The sequence below is a fragment of the Propithecus coquereli genome, unplaced genomic scaffold (genome assembly GCF_000956105.1).
Source record: "Propithecus coquereli isolate 6110/MARCELLA unplaced genomic scaffold, Pcoq_1.0 Scaffold124, whole genome shotgun sequence".
Lineage (NCBI taxonomy): Eukaryota > Metazoa > Chordata > Mammalia > Primates > Indriidae > Propithecus > Propithecus coquereli.
The window spans coordinates 3440751-3459618 of record NW_012136525.1 but is presented as its reverse complement, the minus strand read 5'-3'; the positions used below and the strand labels follow the sequence as shown (position 1 = coordinate 3459618).

Below are 18868 nucleotides of genomic sequence, written 5' to 3'. Positions count from 1 at the left end.
ACCACACTAATGTAAGATGCTAATAATAGAGGAAACTGGGTACAAGGTATATAGGAACTCTGTACTATCTTCCAATTTTTCTGTAAATCTAAAGCTGTTCTAAATAATAAAGTCTATTTTCAAAATTTAAAAAAAAATTGCATACAACAAAACAACGCTATGCATCTCCCAGAACCACGTGCTTTGGATTGACTGCCTGTGAAGAAGCAGGCAGTGTGGAGGAAGGGGTATTTCAAAAAGCAGCAGGAGGGTCCTCGCGCACAGCAGTGAAAGTAACGCACCGCGGCTGAGAAGCACAGTAAACTCAGCCCTTCGTATGCATGAGGTCCCAGCACTATTTGTGACCGTTATTTTGGAAAAGAGAGAGACAACACTGCAAAACAGTAGGTCACAATGGCTGCATGAGTGCTGGGGGTTCTGATGACAGAGGGGCTGGAGGGAGCTGCAGAGACTTCATGAAGGAGAAGAGTTAAGTGAGCCTTGGAGCCAGGGGTGGGGGCTGGGAGGGAAGCGATTTGGGTGGTCACACAACAGGGACAGCAGTCCAGGACATAGTCCATGCCCCCATCTAACACCAATCAGTCCCAAGAGCTATCTCTGTGCCCTCCTAATTCCCAGCCAAAGCTGGGAATATCCAGCAAAACCCAAAGTGAAACACGGTGGAGGGCAGCAAAGATGGACAGTGACGTTAGCAGGAGTAGTAAGCGTGGCCGGGACGGGCACATTTTAATTTCAGATCAACAGTGAATAATTTTTGAGTGTGCATGGGACATACTTATGCTAAAAAATTATTCATTGTTAATCTGAAACTCAAATTTAACTAGGTAAGCGGCATTTTAGTTTGCTAAACCTAGCAACTCTAAATAATAATAATAGTAGTCACACTTATTGTCACCATTCTAGGTACTTTATTGAGTTATCTTGTTTCATCTTCATAACAACCCAGTGAAGGGATTGTTATTCCCTTTTTACAGGCAAGGAAACTTTGACTCAAAAGGATCAAGAAACCAGCCCGAGGTTGTGAGGCTAGAAGTCAGGTCTGGGATGTGAACATATGCCATTGGCCTTCAGAGTCCACCCTCTTGAGCATCAATATACCGTTTCCCAACTGAGCAGCTGAGCGAAGCCCTGGCCCCCACTCCCTGAGACTCAGCGACAGACAGGGGTGTAGACTGTAGCTCCCACAGTGGAAGCACCACAAGCTCCTTCTATGGCCCTCAGAATGTACCATTACCTTGGAAAGACCTTCTCAGCAGATCCCAGTTGGAGCCACCAAGTGAGCTTTGGGTTTCAAAAAATGCAAATCAGCACTCCTACAGCAAGTGAGCCCAGAAGTAAACCTGAAAGATCACACTCTTACTACCCTGGTGGAAAGACTAACCCTAGAGGTTAGTGTCAAAGGCCTGGTGAAGCAGCACAGGCTAGCACTGCGGGGTGTGAGCCAGGCCATGTCCACTCTGCCTGGGGACAGAGGAAGGGATGAATGGCCTCTGGGGGTCCCTTCCAGTTTGAAGACAGCATTAACTTAAATCTTACAAAACAGATTTCAGATGAGAATAGCATTCCAATCCTTAGTATGATACCTTTTAAAGTAATCATAATGAGCATTTATTAAGTGCCTACTATGTACCAGACCTTATGCCAAGGTTTTCACTGTCCCTTCTAATGAAAGTACAATCTAATGAAAGCACAATCCTGCAAGGCATCTATTATTTCGCAGGTAAGGGACCTGAGACTCAGAGAGGTCACTCATTTACTCGACTAATACTTAGATCCAAATAAGATCCTTGCCTTTGTGGAGTTAGTGGGGGCACACAGAAAAAAGCAAATAAATCTATCTCGGTATTTCAGGTAACAGTGCTAGGTGTGGTGAAGAAAAGTAAAGCAGGATTGAGGGACAGAGAGTGCCGGGTGTGGGGGAATTTTAGCTAGGATGGTCAGGGACGATGCCTGGAAGGAGATGACATTTGAGCAGAGACCTGAAGTGAGAGAAGGAGCATGCACAGGTCTGGGGAAGAGTGCCCAAGGCAGAGGAGACAACCAGCACAAAGACCGTGGTGAGGGTGACCACCCACCTGAGATAAGGCCAGTGGCCCGGTGTATGGTACAGAGGGCAGGAGGGTTACGGGATGAGTGTGGAGGGGATGGCAAGGGCAGGTCATTTTTAAAGGATCACTGTGGTATGGAGAAATGAACGGATAAGCATATGAATAAAGGACTGAATGGATGGATGGATGGATGGATGGATAGATAAGTGGATGAATAAATGGATGAGTGGGTGGATGGATAAATGGATGGATGAGTAGATGGACAGATGAGATGGATGTATAGATGGATGAGTGGATGGATGAGTGAGTGAGTGGACGGATGGATGGATGGATGGATGGATGAATGGCTACGTGGATGAATGAATTTCTATGGATTTCCTTAGGCTGCTTGCTGACCAGAGGTGAGAGTATAAAAGCTTACAAATTGATAAAAGTATGTCCACTGTATGTCTCAATTCAGTTCCCAAATATGTCCCAAATCAGCTCCCTCAGGGACCCGCAGACAAGCACATTCCTTAGTGAAGGAGATCCCTAGAGAGGAATTTTGATCCAAAATTCAAAAGGCAAACCAGGTCTTCCTCCCAAGGAGACCATTATGGTGAAGGCCACCAGATAAGAACTGAGAGAGTCAGGGGGAAAGGTCTTGTTTTCACTCCAACTAGGCAACTTCCAATTCCCACAGAATAGACCACCGCATCACTAGCACCTCCACTACTACCTGGAACCCCCCGGCAGGGGTGCTAGCAATACCTACATTCTTCCAAGTCCTTGGGCAAGAAGATTTGGTTTCCCAAGAGGAAAAAAACAAGCCACCTGCCAGAACCAAGCTTAGGCTCCTGCAGGGTGGCACTGACCACCAGAAGCCCAGCTCCGTGGCGCCATCCCACCCCAAGACCTAGCCAACTGCCCAACTCACCTCCACATCCTTCTCGAGCTCCAGTCCAGCCTCCATCAGATTGTGCTCAAACTCCTCCCGCTGCTCCTTCCTCTCCTCCTCCAGGGCATCAAGCGGCCCCAGCTCAATGTCACCTGGGCCCCCAGCCTGGGGCTCCTTGCCCATCTCCCCGTTGGAGACAATGGCCAGCGAGTGGCCGGGGGAGCCTTGGCCCAGGGGCGCCCCACGTTTCCGGTAGTGGTAGGCGAGCACGTAGTCGACCTTCCTCTGGTTGTCATGGAAGTGCATGCGGCTCACACGGGCCTCCGAGGACATGGGCTCATTGGCATCCAGGTAGTTGTTGATGACCTGGCCAGAGAGAATAGGACGGGATGGTGAGAGACAGAGGAGGCTGATCTCTGGGCCCAGGGAGGCAGACAGGGAAGCAAGACCTTTAGGCCAGAGGCCCCGACTGCCCCCATGAGAGGACAGAGTGGCCAGGTTCATCTGTCACAGCAGCCCACACAGCCCTCCACTCACGTGTCTACAGTCTGGGCATCAGTGCCATCACACATGCTCCGGCATCCACGCACATACATGCACTCACACACACAGACTGTACCTGCAGCAGTGAACCCCTGCGTAACGGCACCGCCTGCCTGCACACACAGAAGAACATGCCCACTCCTGCGTGTGCACACACACAAGCACCTGCGAATGAACCACAGCCCACTTCTCTCTTGTCTCCCTGCACCAGCAGTCCTGCACGCATGTGCATCTGCCTGAGTGTACTCTAACACACACACAGCCCTCCGCATGCACAGTGACACACCCACACGTGCTCACCTCCATGCAGATCTGCACGTCTGCCTGCAAACACTCTACGTGGTATTTACACACAGAGAATACTCACTGGCAGGCTGTCTGGATCCATCGGAACAAAGGCCAATTTCTAGTCTACCCCCTCCTTCCCACCTACGAGAATTCACTAGACACTGTTCACAGCCCACATAGTCCTCTTCCTCCTCCTCTCCGGCCGCTGTGAGGACCCTGCCAGAGACAGCAGCAGGGGAACTGCCTCCTGCTCTGTTCCACTCCAGGGGTGTGCAGGTGGGAAGAAGAGGAGAGGGGCCAAGGCAGAGCAGGGGAGGGACCTGCCTCCCTCCCCCTGGGTGTTTCCCTGTTTATTACTGGTTTGAAACCCAGCTGCCTCTGCAGCCACCTGAGAGGTCACCTGGGCAACCAGATGAAGCGCCAGGCACAGGGGAGAGACTCGGAGCCACCACAGCACAGGAGAGATGTCTTCTCAGGCCTGCGGGAGGGGAGCCAGGGAGTCTGCAGACCAACAGGTGGTGTCACCTGCCTTCTCCCGCCTCCTGCCTTCCCAACCCTCCTCTGACCAGAGATACAGCGTTACTGAGAAATTGTTCTACCTTGGAAGGAGAGAAGAGAAAAAAGCCCCACCAAAACCCCAGGGCCGCTCGCACGCACACATGCTCCCAGCTGCAGGCTCCCCCAGTCGAGGGGCTCCCTAGGGACCTCGGCCAGGGCTGGCCCATCCCCTGTCCAGTACTCACAGAGCTGCTGTGGGTGCGCTCTCCACCAGAACTGCCCCGTAGACCTGGGGCCCGGGGGCCTGGCACCTTGAGATGTTGCTGTCCACGTTTGGGGGCCCGGCCCCCTCTGGCCACTGCTCGAGGGCTCAGCCGGCGTGGGGAGCCAGGGAGCAGGGGGATATCTGTGAGAGGGAAAGTAATGTCAGATGATGCTAAAACAGAGATACAGAGAAACTGAGGCACTGAAGAGAAAACCGGGTGGCCCTAAGAAAATGGCCCACGTCCCCTCACAGCTGCTCCCCGGTCAGTGCTTAGTGCCTTAGTTAGCCACGTTCATCTGGGCCACAGGAGAGGGGAGCACACAGAGGGAAGTGGTATGCCCCCCGATCGACACACACACACACACATACACACACACATACGGGGACTGCAGCCACCAAGAGCAGCTCCTTCGGATCATGGCCATCCTAATCTCCCATAATTCCGACACGAGGAGACGCGTGGCATCAGCCAAGCCAGGGTGGGGCACTGCCGGGAGGGACACCTTGAATTAACGCCAAAGGCTTAGGCTCTGTGGCCTTTCCCAAGGCAGCAAGACTGACCGGCACTGTGGCCAGCCCCTGCTCCTGGGACAGAGAACAAGGACAGACCACTGGGGGCCTGCGGAGGACAGGGGCATCCTCTGAACAGAGGGCTGTCCTCCAGTGCTCTTGAGGGGTCCATGTGCTCCAAGGCCCAGAGTCGAAGAGCCCCTTCCCGGCCCCGCTAGGGCAGCGCTTCTAACAACCCAGGACAGTAGTGCACAGCTATTGCAGAAAACTTCCCGCATCGCCCCGGAGGCAAAGGTCCCTGGTAGTGATGGGACTGTAGATGTTAGAATGGAGAGGACCGAGAAATTAAACCCTCCGACTATGCACAGAAGAGGCCACTGAGCCCCAGACAGGGGCCATGAGGTGCCAGAGTCTCAGGGCTGGTCAGAATTCGTCTGTTCCTGCCTTCGAGAAACAGTCTGTCCAGCAAAGAAGCACACCCCGTGCACCCGGGCTTAAGCCTCAGGCTGCCACTTGCCAGCTCTGTGACCCTGTAGAGCCTGTTTCAACAGCTATAAAAAGAGGAGAGTCCCAACCCTGCAGGAGTGAAGGGAGAGTGAGAACAAGACGCAGTGCAGGCAAAGCGCCTAGAGCCGTGATTAGCCTATGGCGTGCAATAAACTACGGTGATTATTATAATCATTTAATAATAATCAATTATATTATAATCGTTCTTATTTTCATTTTAACCACCATGAGGGCAAGAAATAACACCTTATACCTCCAGCTCAGCCCCAAGCACCTGCTGCATGAATGAATGAATGAATGAATGAACAAAAGGCAACTGCTCTCTTGAAACAGAGCTTCTAGCCCGTTACCAAGTTGTGGTGCTCAGCTCTCGGATGGACAGTGTCGGGGGACCTGGAACATTTGGTCCCTGTGCTTGAGAGACACAATCGCTCTTTGAAGAGAGGGCTAACATGCAGGAAACACAATTGTGACCGCCAGAGTAGAGCTTTCACAATTTATTCCTATACTGGGGGCTCTGGTCTACATTGTGGGGACCAGGAAGGCTAAGAAGCCAAATTATTATAGGCTTCCAGAGGAACCGAGCCAGAGCTGGGTCCTGGAAGGTGAGCAGCTCCTGCAAGGCCAGGAGGCAGGGGAGGCTCTCCCAGGGTGAGGACACAGATGGGCAGGAGTGGGCATGCTTGCTGTCCCTGTGACAGGGTGGCTGGCTCAGGACTGTAAGGGACAGGCTGCCTCCTGTGGGGCACAGACTTGCCTCGTCCCTCTTCCCTCATGCCTTTCCGCACACCTGTCCCAGCTGGCCCAGGGCAGAACTTGGAACAGAAGGTGGAGACCCCAGAGAAGGCCCCCAAACCTCCAGATGCATGTCTAAGGCACCAACACCATCCAGATGCGTCACTGGCGCAGGTGACAAAGGCGAAGCTCACTCAGGACCACCCTTCCCTGGCAGCTATGTTCAGATTTGCAGCTCAGGGCAGCTCAAATTCACCAGCAACACAAAGCTTTGGTCCAACCACTGTCCAGGAGCCACCGTCCCCTGAAGCTGTCGCCCAGGGCTTCAGGCTGGCCTCCAGGGTCCCACTAGCCATCGAGGTGGCTCCCTCTGCTTGCTCCCTGGAGACTCTGCTTTTGTCCCTTCCCTGTGTGATTAGGGCTCAGCACACGGTCCAGCTATGCCAGCAGCAGAGAGGGACACCAGGCAACAAGGACACCGATGCAGAAGGACACGAGAGAGCCAGCTTCAGACGTGAGGGGATGTGAGCGGCGCCGGGCCGTCGGGAAGGGTGGGGCAGGTGCACGCACTCCTCGGGACTCCCTAAGAAGCTTAGGAGCAGGGAAATGAGGTCAATGAGAAGTAAAGGCCGTCCCACGCAGCCGCGGAACACTGCAGCCCATTTGGAAATTACTTTTCCTCCATTCTCTGGGCTCTTAGTGCACGCTGCCTCAAGCAACGGATGCCAGGTGTTCCTGACCACACTGCCATGAGGGCAAGGGGTGTGGCTACCCGTCTCTGGATCAGGGAGACGGACTCTCCCAAGGCTTGGGCCTGGGCCTTTCTCCTCACTCTGACCCTCTCCCAGGCACCCTCATCTACTCCTGAGCTCCTCACTGTCACCTGCTGCCCATGGTGCCCAAGTGTTACTTTGACCTCTACTCTCCTGCAGGCACCAGGTCCACGAATGCCCCTTCCAGCCTGGATGCGTCAGAGCCTCCTCAAAGTCAACAAGCCCAAAACCAAACTTAGGACCTTCTTTCCACAAGAGAATTCTGCTTCCGTGTTCCCTGCCCCGGCAAATGCTCCCCCTACACGCAGTCCACAAGCTGCCTAGATAGCCTTCTTCCCTCGTCCCCTGGATCCAGCTGGGCGCCAATTCTATGGATCTTGTCCCTGAAATATGTGCCAAACCCGTCTGTTTTTCACCCCTCCAAGACTCCCACCCTAGTGTAAGCTCTCAGCCTCCCACCAGGTCCCCCGGCTCCCCTTCATGGTTCCCCACAGGCAGCCAGGGATCCTTACGAAATGTCCATCTGGCCATGATATGCTCTAGTGCAGAACCCACTGGAGCTTCCATGCGGGTCGTGAGCTCCTGTGTACTGCCCCCTCCACGTCGAAGCTCCACATCGTGGAGCCATGGGGGCACTTGCTAAGTTGCGCCTGTGCTTTGGGGGTGAAGGGAAGAAAGGGGGGCATGTACTGGGCTTGGCCTGCTATTGGGAGGCACCTGCAGCCTGTCTCAGAGTGGCCCGAGGCCACAGGAGATGGTCTGTGTCAAGCCAAGGATTATGAAATCAGTAAATCCCACACTGTGCTTTGGGACTGCACAGGGGTGGGTGTTGCTGCACTTGGGGGGCAGTGAAGCCAATGTAAGCCCATTGTTCTCCCTGCCCATGCTGCAACCCACCCCAGACTAGCCATCAGCACCTTGCCGCGGAGCAAGCCCCTGCCTCCTAGTCATGACATTGCTACAATTTGGGGAAAAGAATTTATTTTCTCTGAGCTTAGTTTTTATTTCCATGATTGGGGACAGGGTGTCATTATCACGTCTTTTTGTCAGAGGGTGTGTGCATAACGATACAGTATGATAAAAGATTAAAATTCCTGGGAAGCACATGAGCTGTGGAAAATGCAAGGGCTAATCATCAAAGCCTAGTTCAGGCCTGCCCAGCCTGTCCCCTTCCTCTGTCTCTTCCCACCCTGGCTTCTCTGCCTCATCCCCGCGGCTCTGCTCCAAGTCCCCAAATGCCTTTTCTCGCCCATCCACCTATCTGCTCACCATGCACTTCCTCTGGAGGCTCCCCCAGACCAGGCAGGAGAAGCGTGGCTGTCTACACCCCACACCGCCACTAGTACAAGTGAATTCATGTCCTTACTCATCTGAGATGGTCACACACCTCTTTATACTTTAGGTCCAGTCGTGGCTATTTCAGATCAGTGGGCCCCGGCAAGACCTCTATCCCTTCTAGTTGGAGCCAACCTCTACCACCTCGCAGGGTGGCAGGTGGCTCAGGTGGCCCCACAGAGGGGTATGGAGGTGGAGGCCCAGGGACACTGAGAGCAAAGAACAGAGAAGGAGGAGGAGAGGCCCAAGGCTCAGAGTAGAACTAGGCAGAGCTTGTTTCTAGAGTCCCCACATAGGCCCTTTCACTGGCCCCGCCCCACCCTGAGCCTGCCCAGGCCCCTCCCCAGCGTCAGCCCCCAGTTCCATCCCTCCACCTTCCATCAGGACCCTCCAGCACCCATTCCTGCAGTAACCACTGTCGCTCTTGGCTAATCAGCTAATCTACACCAAAGTACAAACGGCCCATGGTGACATCTTGAGATGACATGGCAGAAATGCATTTTGGAGACTTTATAAAGTTCTACAGATGGCCCATCCCTGCATGCTGACAGGGCATAGGTCATGGCCTGGAGGAGTCATCTCTCACGCTGGGCTCTGGGGCACAGGGGAGGGGGTGCAGGGGAGGGATACTGAGAGGCAGGAGCTGAATCTGGGACCTCAAATCATGCCCCACCCCTCAGACAGCCTGGCAGGAGTCTTCCGGTCACTACATAAGACCAGAGCTGGAAAGGCCCTTCTGAACTGGGGACGGGCCACACAGAACATGGAGAACTAGTGAGTGTGAGAGCAGCTCCGGCGTAGCTGATGGTGGAAACACCGAAGCCAAGGGGACCAGGAGACACAGGCAAGAGCGTGGCAGGGCAGCCTGCAGAGACAGAGCAGGAGTGGGCTCAGCAGGCAGGGAGGCCAGTGAGTCAGCCAGGCCCTAAGCGGTTCCCAGAGCCACAGGCGAGAGCAGCAGCAGGAGGCATTTTCCTGAGGGAGCTGGACTTCCAGGCAGCAGGGCTTTCCCTCGACATTTCCCCCTTGGCATCATTACTGTCTCATTACCAGCCACTGGTGGGTGAAGCAGGAAGGACCCTAAAATGAAGGGCAGCCTCAGTCACCTGCCTCTCAGGGCCACTGCCTCCAGCACAGCCAGACAGGACACCCACTCTCTCCCAGGCTGAAGCAAGACTCCGGGCAGCCACGGTCCTCCTGCCGGCAGGCCCCACTGGGAGCCTCGAAAGAGCGGGCACCTTCAGACCTGAAGGCCCTCACCCTGGACCCTCCCAAGCGTCCTGGGATGAATGGATTTCACTTCGCTTAGGATCAGCATTTACGCCAAGGTCTCGCCTTGCTCTCCTACATGAATTGGACCCAGCACAACAGCCAAAATACAAGGCTCCAGGCTTATAATATGGGCCAACGGCCCTGCTGATCGCCCACCCCTTGCCCCCTAGTCCCACTGAGGAGCCCCTTCCTCAGCCTCTGTCCCCTCTATGCGAAAGGAGCGTGTGCAAATCTGCCTCCTCAGCTCTGCTTGCATGAAAGCCTGAACTCGGAATTGGCCCTCTCTCCCCTGGTGCACCAACGCCCCTTTCCCGATGATGACATTACATGGGATGCGTCCCTACCTTGCACCTGGATGGGAGATAACTGGTCTCCCTACTGCTAATCTTGCTTCCCGCCCATGCTCGGCTCACATGTCAGCTGGCATCACCATTTGGATCTCTCTGACCAAGTTACTCCCATTTGGGGGCTTCCTACTCCTCTCAGGATGAAGACCACTTTGTCTAATGTGGCATACGGGGCCCTTCATGCCTGTCTGGACCTGTCTGGATGGCTCCATCTCCCAGCATTCATCCATGCCTGCCTCTTCTCCCCAACTCTCTCCCATGGCACACACCACCATGCCAAGCTCCAAGCACAACAACTGGTCAATCTTGGAGGACTGTGTGGGGTATGGGGGTTATATATATACACATATGTACATATATGTGTGTATATATATGTGTGTGTATATATGTGTGTGTATATGTGTATATATGTGCATACATATATGTGTGTGTGTATATATATATAGAGAGAGAGAGAGAGAGACTTTCACATCTCTGTTCATTCATTCCAGAGCCACCTAACTTGCCAAGCATTGCACAAAACACTGGGAATATAAGACTCAAGAGAGCAAGGTCCTTTCAACCAAGCCCTAGGTGCTCACGTGGAAGGAAGGCTAAGGAGGAAGGTAGACTAGTAAGAAAGGAAGGAAGCTAGCAAGGAAGGAAAACAGACTGGCAAGGAAGGACGGAAGATGGGTAAAGAAGAAAGGTAGACCAGTACGGCACTATTTTCCAGAATGCAGAAGAGCTGACATTAGAGAATGAACAAGAACCTGCAGAAGTAGAAGCAGAAGCCCTCAGCTCTCCCAGAGCCGTCAGTAAAGTCTCCCAGAGCATGTGACTTTTGAGCATCTAGATGAGATGAACAGTCATCTGCGAATGGGCAGGGAAAGGAGACCCAGGAGAAAGGCAATAGCCTGCATGGTCCTTTGCAGCTGGTCAGGCTTGGTTGTTTCAGATCAACAACCTGCTGAGAGCAAGGGCCACCACCCTCCTCGTGCTCCTTTTCCACCCACAGAGTCCCCAGAGGGGCTAGCTCTATGGAGGGATTTGAGGAGCACATAAAGGACCTTTCTGGTCCCTTCCCATCTTTTTTAATTATTATGGGTACATGAGAGTTATACTAGTACACACTTTTTAACATGGCCCACAAGGCCCTTTACCTCTGTCTTGCCAACCTTCCCAATATCACCTCCTGCTAGTCACTCCCCACTCACTCACACACTCACACACACTCAACCTATGGTCCCCAACCCCTGGGAGGTGGACTGGTACCAGCCCGTGTCCTGTTAGGAACCGGGCCACACAGCAGAAGGTGAGCATCAGGTAGGTGAGCCAGCAAAGCTCCATCTGTATTTACAGCTGCTCCCCATCACTGGCATCACTACCTGAGCTCTGCATCCTGTCAGATCAGCAGTGGCATTAGAGTCCCACAGGAGCACAAACCCTACTATAAACTGTGCATGTGAGGGATCTAGGTTGTGTGCTCCTTATGAGAATCTAATGCCTGATGATCTGAGGTGGAGCTGAGACAGTGATGCTAGCGCTGGGGAGTGGCTGCAAATACAGATTATCATTAGCAGAGAGTTTTGCACATTAAATGTAATGCACTTGAATCATCTCAAAATGATCCTCCCCATCCCCAGTCAATGGAAAAATTGTCTTCCATGAAACCGGTCCCTGGTGCCAAAAAGGTTGGGGACCGCTGCTATGGAGAGAATGAACCACATGCAGATGCAGAAGGTGACCTGCTTTTTCTTGTCTTTGGTCTTTGGAATTGTTTTCCCTTATGTCTCTAAATGTCTCTCCCAAATCCTAAAACCACTTGAAATCCCACTCAGTTAATACTCAGGGTTCACAGTTTATAATAACATTAAAGGATCTTAAGCAGGAGAGCAACATTATTAGAATTACATTATAAAAATAACACCCTGGCTAAAGTGAGGATAAATGGGGTGCCAGGGGAAAGATGGATGGATGGATGGTTGGATGCATGGGTGGGCGGATGGATGAATAGATGGATGACTGGAATAGATCGATGGGTGGATGAATAGATGGATGAGTGGAATAGATGGATGGATGGGTGGGTGGATGGATGGGTGGATGGATGAATAGATGGATGAGTGGAATAGATGGATGGATGGGTGGGTGGATGGATGGGTGGGTGGATGGATGAATAGATGCATGAGTGGAATAGATGGATGGATGGGTGGGTAGATGAGTGGAATAGATGGATGGATGGGTGGGTGGAATGATGAATAGATGGATGAGTGGAATAGATGGATGGGTGGATGGGTGGATGGATGAATAGATGGATGAGTGGAATAGATGGATGGGTGGATGGGTGGATGGATGAATAGATGGAGGAGTGGAATAGATGGATGGATGGGTGTGTGGATGGATGAATAGATGGATGAGTGGAATAGATGGATGGATGGAATAGATGGATGGATGGGTGTGTGGATGGATGAATAGATGGATGAGTGGAATAGATGGATGGATGGGCAGGTGGATGGATGGGTGGTGGATGAGTGGAATAGATGGATGGGTGGATGGGTGGATGGATGTGTGGGTGGATGGATGAATAGATGGATGAGTGGAATAGATGGATGGATAGGTGTATGGATGAATACATGGATGAGTGGAATAGATGGATGGATGTGTGGGTGGAATGATTGGTGAGTGGATGAGTGGAATAGATGGATGGATGGGTGGATGGGTGGATGGATGAATAGATGGATGAGTGGAATAGATGGATGGGTGGATGGGTAGATGGATGAATAGATGGATGAGTGGAATAGATGGATGGATGGGTGGATGGATGGGTGGGTGGGTGGATGGATGAATAGATGGATGAATACATGGATGAGTGGAATAGATGGATGGATGAGTGGATGGGTGGATGGATGTGTGGATTGATGAATAGATGGATGAGTGGGTGGATGGATGGATGGATGCATGGGTGGGTGGATGGATAAATAGATGGATGAGTGGAATAGATGGATGGATGGGTGGGTGGATGGATGAATAGATGGATGAATGGAATAGATTGATGGGTGGATGGATGGGTGAGTGGATGGGTAGGTGGGCAGATCCCTAACTGTTTTGCTGCTACAAATGACCCTTCACAAAATTAATAAAACTGTTATTTCACTGTTCATACTGCTACTCAAAAACCTTCATTGTCTTGAGGCTTCCAAACAACTTGGCATTCAAAGATTCCATATATGTCTCTTACATATCTCTGCTGCCTAATCCCTCCATCAGATAAGAACATTCCTCTTTAGTTAAACCTGTCCCCAAATTGATGATCACTCTGTGCCTTTGGTCAAGCAGTTACTCTTCCTTGGAATGTTCTCTCCACTTGTCTAAATTCCACCCAGATAAAGTCCTACCCCTATACCAATTCTTTCGTAATCACTAAGGGAAGTCCTTTAGAAGTTCAGAAAATTTTCCTTTTATATCTTTGATTTCCTAGCACAGGACTCTGGATGCAGTAGGGACTCTATAAGCTTTTGAAGGTAATCATGCAGGGAATTAGGGAATCCTTCCTTTTGAGGGAATTTTGAAATATGATAAATTGCCCTATACTGAACTGTACACAGACCTACCCTAATAGTAACAACTAGAATAACACTAACAGTTAACACGTTGCATGTGCTAGGCACTGTTCTAAGCACTTTACATATACCAGTTGATTTAACCTTTGTGATAACCCTATGAGGTAGGTAATATTGTCACCATTCTACTGACGAGGAAACTGAGGCATAGAGAGAGGTCAGGTTGTCCAAGATTACCAGCACACTCACAGTCCACACTCTCAACCACTGAGCTGTATTATGCAAAAGGAGAACAGACAACTTTATAAGTCCCTTTCTGACTGTACATTCTTAACATCTTTCACCTCCTTTAAAAAGGCCTTTTTACAAATAGCATTAGTCAATGCTCAGATCCAATATCCTTAAAAGTTAAGACCAAAGATGATAAAAGAATAAAAAAGTTCACTTCAGGAAGTTCTTCACTCAATGACAAAATCCACAAATTGGGACTTCAGTGAGGTGCCCAATGAAACCTACTCATTGGCAGCCCATCCTACACTGTGGTTTGGAGTGTGGCTGATGAGATTAAGGAATAAATGCCCCTCCTTGCATGTCGTGAGGAAGTAGCCAGCCTACAACATAATGGGTCAAAACTGGTCTGTTAGCTCATTAACTATAACCTGTGTTGCAACAGATTTGCTCTGTTTGCTCCTCATTGACATGAAAGAGCGTGATGATGCAATGCTGAGCAAAATGTAATCCCTCCCCTAAGCCCTTTGTATACATGCACATGCACACACACACACACACACACACACACACACACACTTTACTGAGGGCATTTGTCTCCTCTCCTGGGTATACCCAATGGATTCCCTCAACGTCCCTCTCACCCCCCTCTACCATCCATAAACATCTCCCATCTCTTCTTCCTGGATGTAACCAACATTCATGATCTCTTTCTTATTCCCGTCTCTCCAAAGAAGGTGGAACAGCTTTCTCTCACCCAAAGTGGACCAGGTCTGAGGTTAAAAGCCTAAAAGGGCTCTTCCAATCATAGCCACCCCACCTCAGCCTAAGGATCCTGAGGCCTAAGGATCCAGGTGAGATGCGGGGGTGACAGAAGGATTCAGCAGATGTGAGGGATATGGATGATCCTGAGAATATTTATAAAACATCCCAAATATATTTGTCATCTATAGGAAATAGCTCAGAAGCTTTCTCTGCTATAGATTTGTTAACCAATATGGATAAATTCATATCATCTAGACAGTAAGCTTAATCTGCCAGACTGTACACTCCTTGGGGAGAGGAATAGTACCTGCCCTGTTCGCCTCTGTATCCTTAGCCCTGAGCATGGGGCCCAGCACACAGTAACCTTTGGGGGCAGGGAAAACGCCTTCTCACAGCGTGGAAAATGGAGAGCCTCAACAGTGAGTGACAACTACGATGCCAACACCACATAAAAGCCTGGAGAATTGTTTGTGAGCACACTGGAGACACTGTAGGGACTCCCATAATCACTGGATCAGACTTTAAGGGTGACAGAAGATCCCATAATATCTAGTGGGGAAAAGCTAGAGAGACACATTTTGAATTTCTCAAAACTTCTCCTCTACTAGGCTACTGTGGCCTAGCCAAATACAGGTTACTTTTACTTAAAACCAGGAAGTGTCCTCACTGGACCATCAGTGAAGTTATGATCACCACGTCCCAAAGGACAGAAGTAGGGGAAGCAGCCCTGGAGAAGGGGCCCCAGAATCATGAGTTACTCTGTGCGGAGAAGGAGCCTGCCGGGGAAGCTAGACTTGCAGTATCAGTATTCTGCACTGGTAAAGGACGAATGGGGACACAGAGTGGTTCTCGGCGTTGGGTGCACACTGGAATCACCTAAGGAGGTTACAATGTTGATGTCTGGGTTTCACCTCCAGAGATTTGAACTTAAATTTGTCTGGGGTGATTCTATCGCACAGCCAAGGTTGAGACCATTGGTCCATACAATCACTGACAGAACCAAAAGAGTGAGTACAGATCTAGTCACAGATCTTGAAATATTAGCAGGAAGCGGCATCTTTTAAAACTTGAACAAGGTAAGCTTAGTACACAAATAAAATGAAGTGCAACTCAGCACAGTGAAGATGAATATTTAGAGCTGCAGAGCTGCCTTGGCCTGAGAGTGAAAAATTTGGGTGGCTTTGCGTTTCCCTAACTACTAATGATGCTGAACATATTTTTATGTGCTTATTGGCCATTTTTATATCTTCTTTGAAAAATGTCTATTCAGATCCTTTGCTCATTTTAAAATTAGGTTATTTGTCTTTTTCTTGATGAGTTTTAAGAGTTCTTTTTATATTCTGGATATAAGTCCTTTATCTGATATATTATGTACAAATAGGTTCTCCCATTCTGTTAGTTGTCTGTTCACTTTCTTGATGGTTATCTTCTAAAGCATTTTTAATTTTGGTGAAGTCCAATTTGTCTATTCTTTCTTTGATGTGCTATGGTTTGAATGTTTATGTCCCCTCCAAAATTCATGTTGAAACTTAACCCCCAGTAAGTTTAAGTAGTAAGAAGTAGGGCCTTCTGGGAAGTGATTAATCCCTTGTGAATGGATTAGTGCTCTTATAAAAAGGCCCCAGGGAAATAGCTAAACCCTTTTTTAGCCCTTCCATTCTCCAACATGTGAGAACACAGGAACAAGGCACCATCTTGGAATCAGAGAGTAGCCCTCACCAGATGCTGAATGCCAACACCTTGATCTTGGACTTCTCAGCCTCCAGAACTGTGAGAAATAAATTTCTGTTCTTTATAAATTACCCAGTCTCTGGAATTTTGTTATAGCAAATTCACTGAGATATATTGCTTGCACTTTTGATGTGATATTAAGAAAACATTGCCTAAACCAAGGTCATGAAGATTTACTCCTATGTTGTCTCCTAATAGTTCTATAGATTTAGCTACTATTTTCACATCTATGATTCATTCTGAGTTAATTTGTATGTATGAGTGAGGAAAGGGTCCAACTTCAATTTTTGCATTTGGCTATCAATCTGTCCCAGCACCATTTCCCCATTTCTTGGCACTTTGTTGAAATCCAAGGGTTTATTTCTGAAATCCCAATGCCATTGACTGATCTGAGTGTCTATCCTTGTGCAAGTAATGGGGTGGCTTTACCGTTGTTTTGAAATTGGGAAGTATGAGTCCTGTTGCATTTGTTTTTATTTATGTTTGTAGTTTCTATTTCTCCACTGTATCTTTTTATGCATTAAAATCTACTTACCTTTAGTGAGAACATATTTATGTTAGCTGCCTTAAACTATTTGTTAATCCAACATCTGGACTATCTTGGGATCAGTTTAATTTCTTGCTTGTCTCTTTTTACCCTATTTGTTGATTGTATATATTTAGGGTATACAGTATGATGTTTTGGTGTACATATATGTAGTGAAGTGATTACTATAGTCAAGTAAATTAACACAGCCATCACCTCATATAATGACCTCTCTTTTTGTGTGTGTGGTAAGAGTACCTAAAATCCACTCTCTTAGCAAATTTCCAGTATACAATACAAGGTTATTAACTATAGTCCTCATGCTGTGCCTTAGATATCTAGATTTATTCGTCCCAGATAACTTATCTTTGCACCCTTTGATCTGTATCTATCCATTTCCCCCACTCCACTCTCACCTCTGGTAACCACCTTTCTACTCTCTATTTATATGTATTCAATTTTGTTTTTTTAGATTCCGTATAGAAGTGAGATCATGCACTATTTTTTCTCTGTCTGGCTTACTCGATTAGCATTATGTCCTCTAGGATCATCCATAATATGGTAAATGGCAGGATCTTCTTGTTTTCTAAGACTGAATAATATTTCAGTGTGTGTGTGTGTGTGTGTGTGTGTGTGTGTGTGTGTGCGTGTATACATGTATATACACACCACAACTTATTTATTCATTCATCCAGCTCAAGAATATTTGAATTAGACATAATCAAAGGTCCAGAATTCCATACCACAAAGCAATGGACACCTAGATTGTTTTCATATCTTGGCTATTGTGAGTAATGCTGCAATCAATGTGGGAGTTCAGATATCATTTACCAGGTTGTGATTTTATTCCTTCGGTATATACCCAGAAGAGGGACAGGTGGGCCATATATTAGTTCTGTTTTTAATTTCTTTATCGACCTCTTTACTGTTTTTCACAATGGCTGTACCAATCTACAGTCCCACCAGCAGTGTACAAGGGTTCTCTTTCCTCCAAACGCTTGCCATGGCCATCTAACAGATGTGAGATGACATCTCAGTGTAGTTTTGATTTGCATTCCCCTCATGGTTAGTAATGCCCTTTTCATATACCTGTTGGACATTTTTATGTCTTCTTCGGAGAAATACTTATTTAGGTCATTTGCCCACACTTTTTAATTTGGGTATTTGGTTTTATGGAATTGAGTTGTATGAGTTCCTTATATATTTTGGATAGTAACCTCTTCTCTGATGCATGGTTCACAAATATTTTCTCCCACCTCATTGGCTGCCTTTTCATTTTGTTGGCTGCTCCTTTTGTCTCTTTTCATGGGTCACTTACTATTTCTTTACATACCATATATAGTAAGCATATGGTACACTAGACATTGTCAGTGATACAACGTTATCTTCCTATCAAGAGGATAAAAATTTATTTTTATTTGTAGCAGGACGTTCAATTACTGACTGATCACTTTGAACTTATTTAGGTTTGATTGGGTTTTGGGGAGGGTTTTTTTGTTTGTTTTGTTTTTGTTTTTGTTTTCTTGGCTAGGGTATTTTATGAAAATCCAAGGTATTTTCCAAGATTCTCTAATTTGGTAGAATTGAACCTCTAAACTCTGTCTTCCATATTGATCTTTTCAGGGCCTGGCCTTAATGTTTTTAGAGTCTGTCTAGAGTAAATGTTCTCTAGTGCATGATTCTTATTCCTAAAACAAGGCCCCTGGAGTCCCAGGTGCATGCCTGGAGTGTTAGGACATGTTGTTGAGGACTTGCCACTCTGCCCGGGATGGAACTTCAGCATCTGCCAGCACTGTCTGGTCTCCAGCATCTCTGTTCTGATCTCAGGGTTGTAGCAGCTTCTCTCTGGCACACTTCCTCTGTCTCGCGCTGTGCATGTGAAGCCTTGCTCCTAGCCAAGGACTCAGGAAGGACTCTCAAAGAGACCTCTGGGCACTTTCCTTCAAACAGATTCCTCCTCTCTTGTGCTCTGCTCCATAATTGCCAACCATTTTAGCTGCTCCAAACTTTTATCTCTGCCTCCTCAGTTCAGTGGGATCTCTTTCCTCCACTTGGACTCCAGGTCTCTGAACTCCAGTCAA

At 48.7% G+C, this 18868-nt stretch overlaps 1 protein-coding gene across 1 annotated transcript in view; it reads right to left on the bottom strand.

The window, feature by feature from the left end:
* ANO2 (anoctamin 2, calcium activated chloride channel) overlaps positions 1-18868 on the bottom strand; it is a 361968-nt gene that overhangs the window by 336478 nt on the left and 6622 nt on the right. Inside the window, exons 2-3 of the mRNA XM_012637807.1 lie at positions 4500-4660; positions 2965-3291 (exon numbers count right to left, since the gene is read on the bottom strand). Of these exons, the coding sequence (XP_012493261.1) occupies positions 2965-3291; positions 4500-4660 (488 nt within the window). The remainder of the gene's footprint in view (positions 1-2964; positions 3292-4499; positions 4661-18868) is intronic.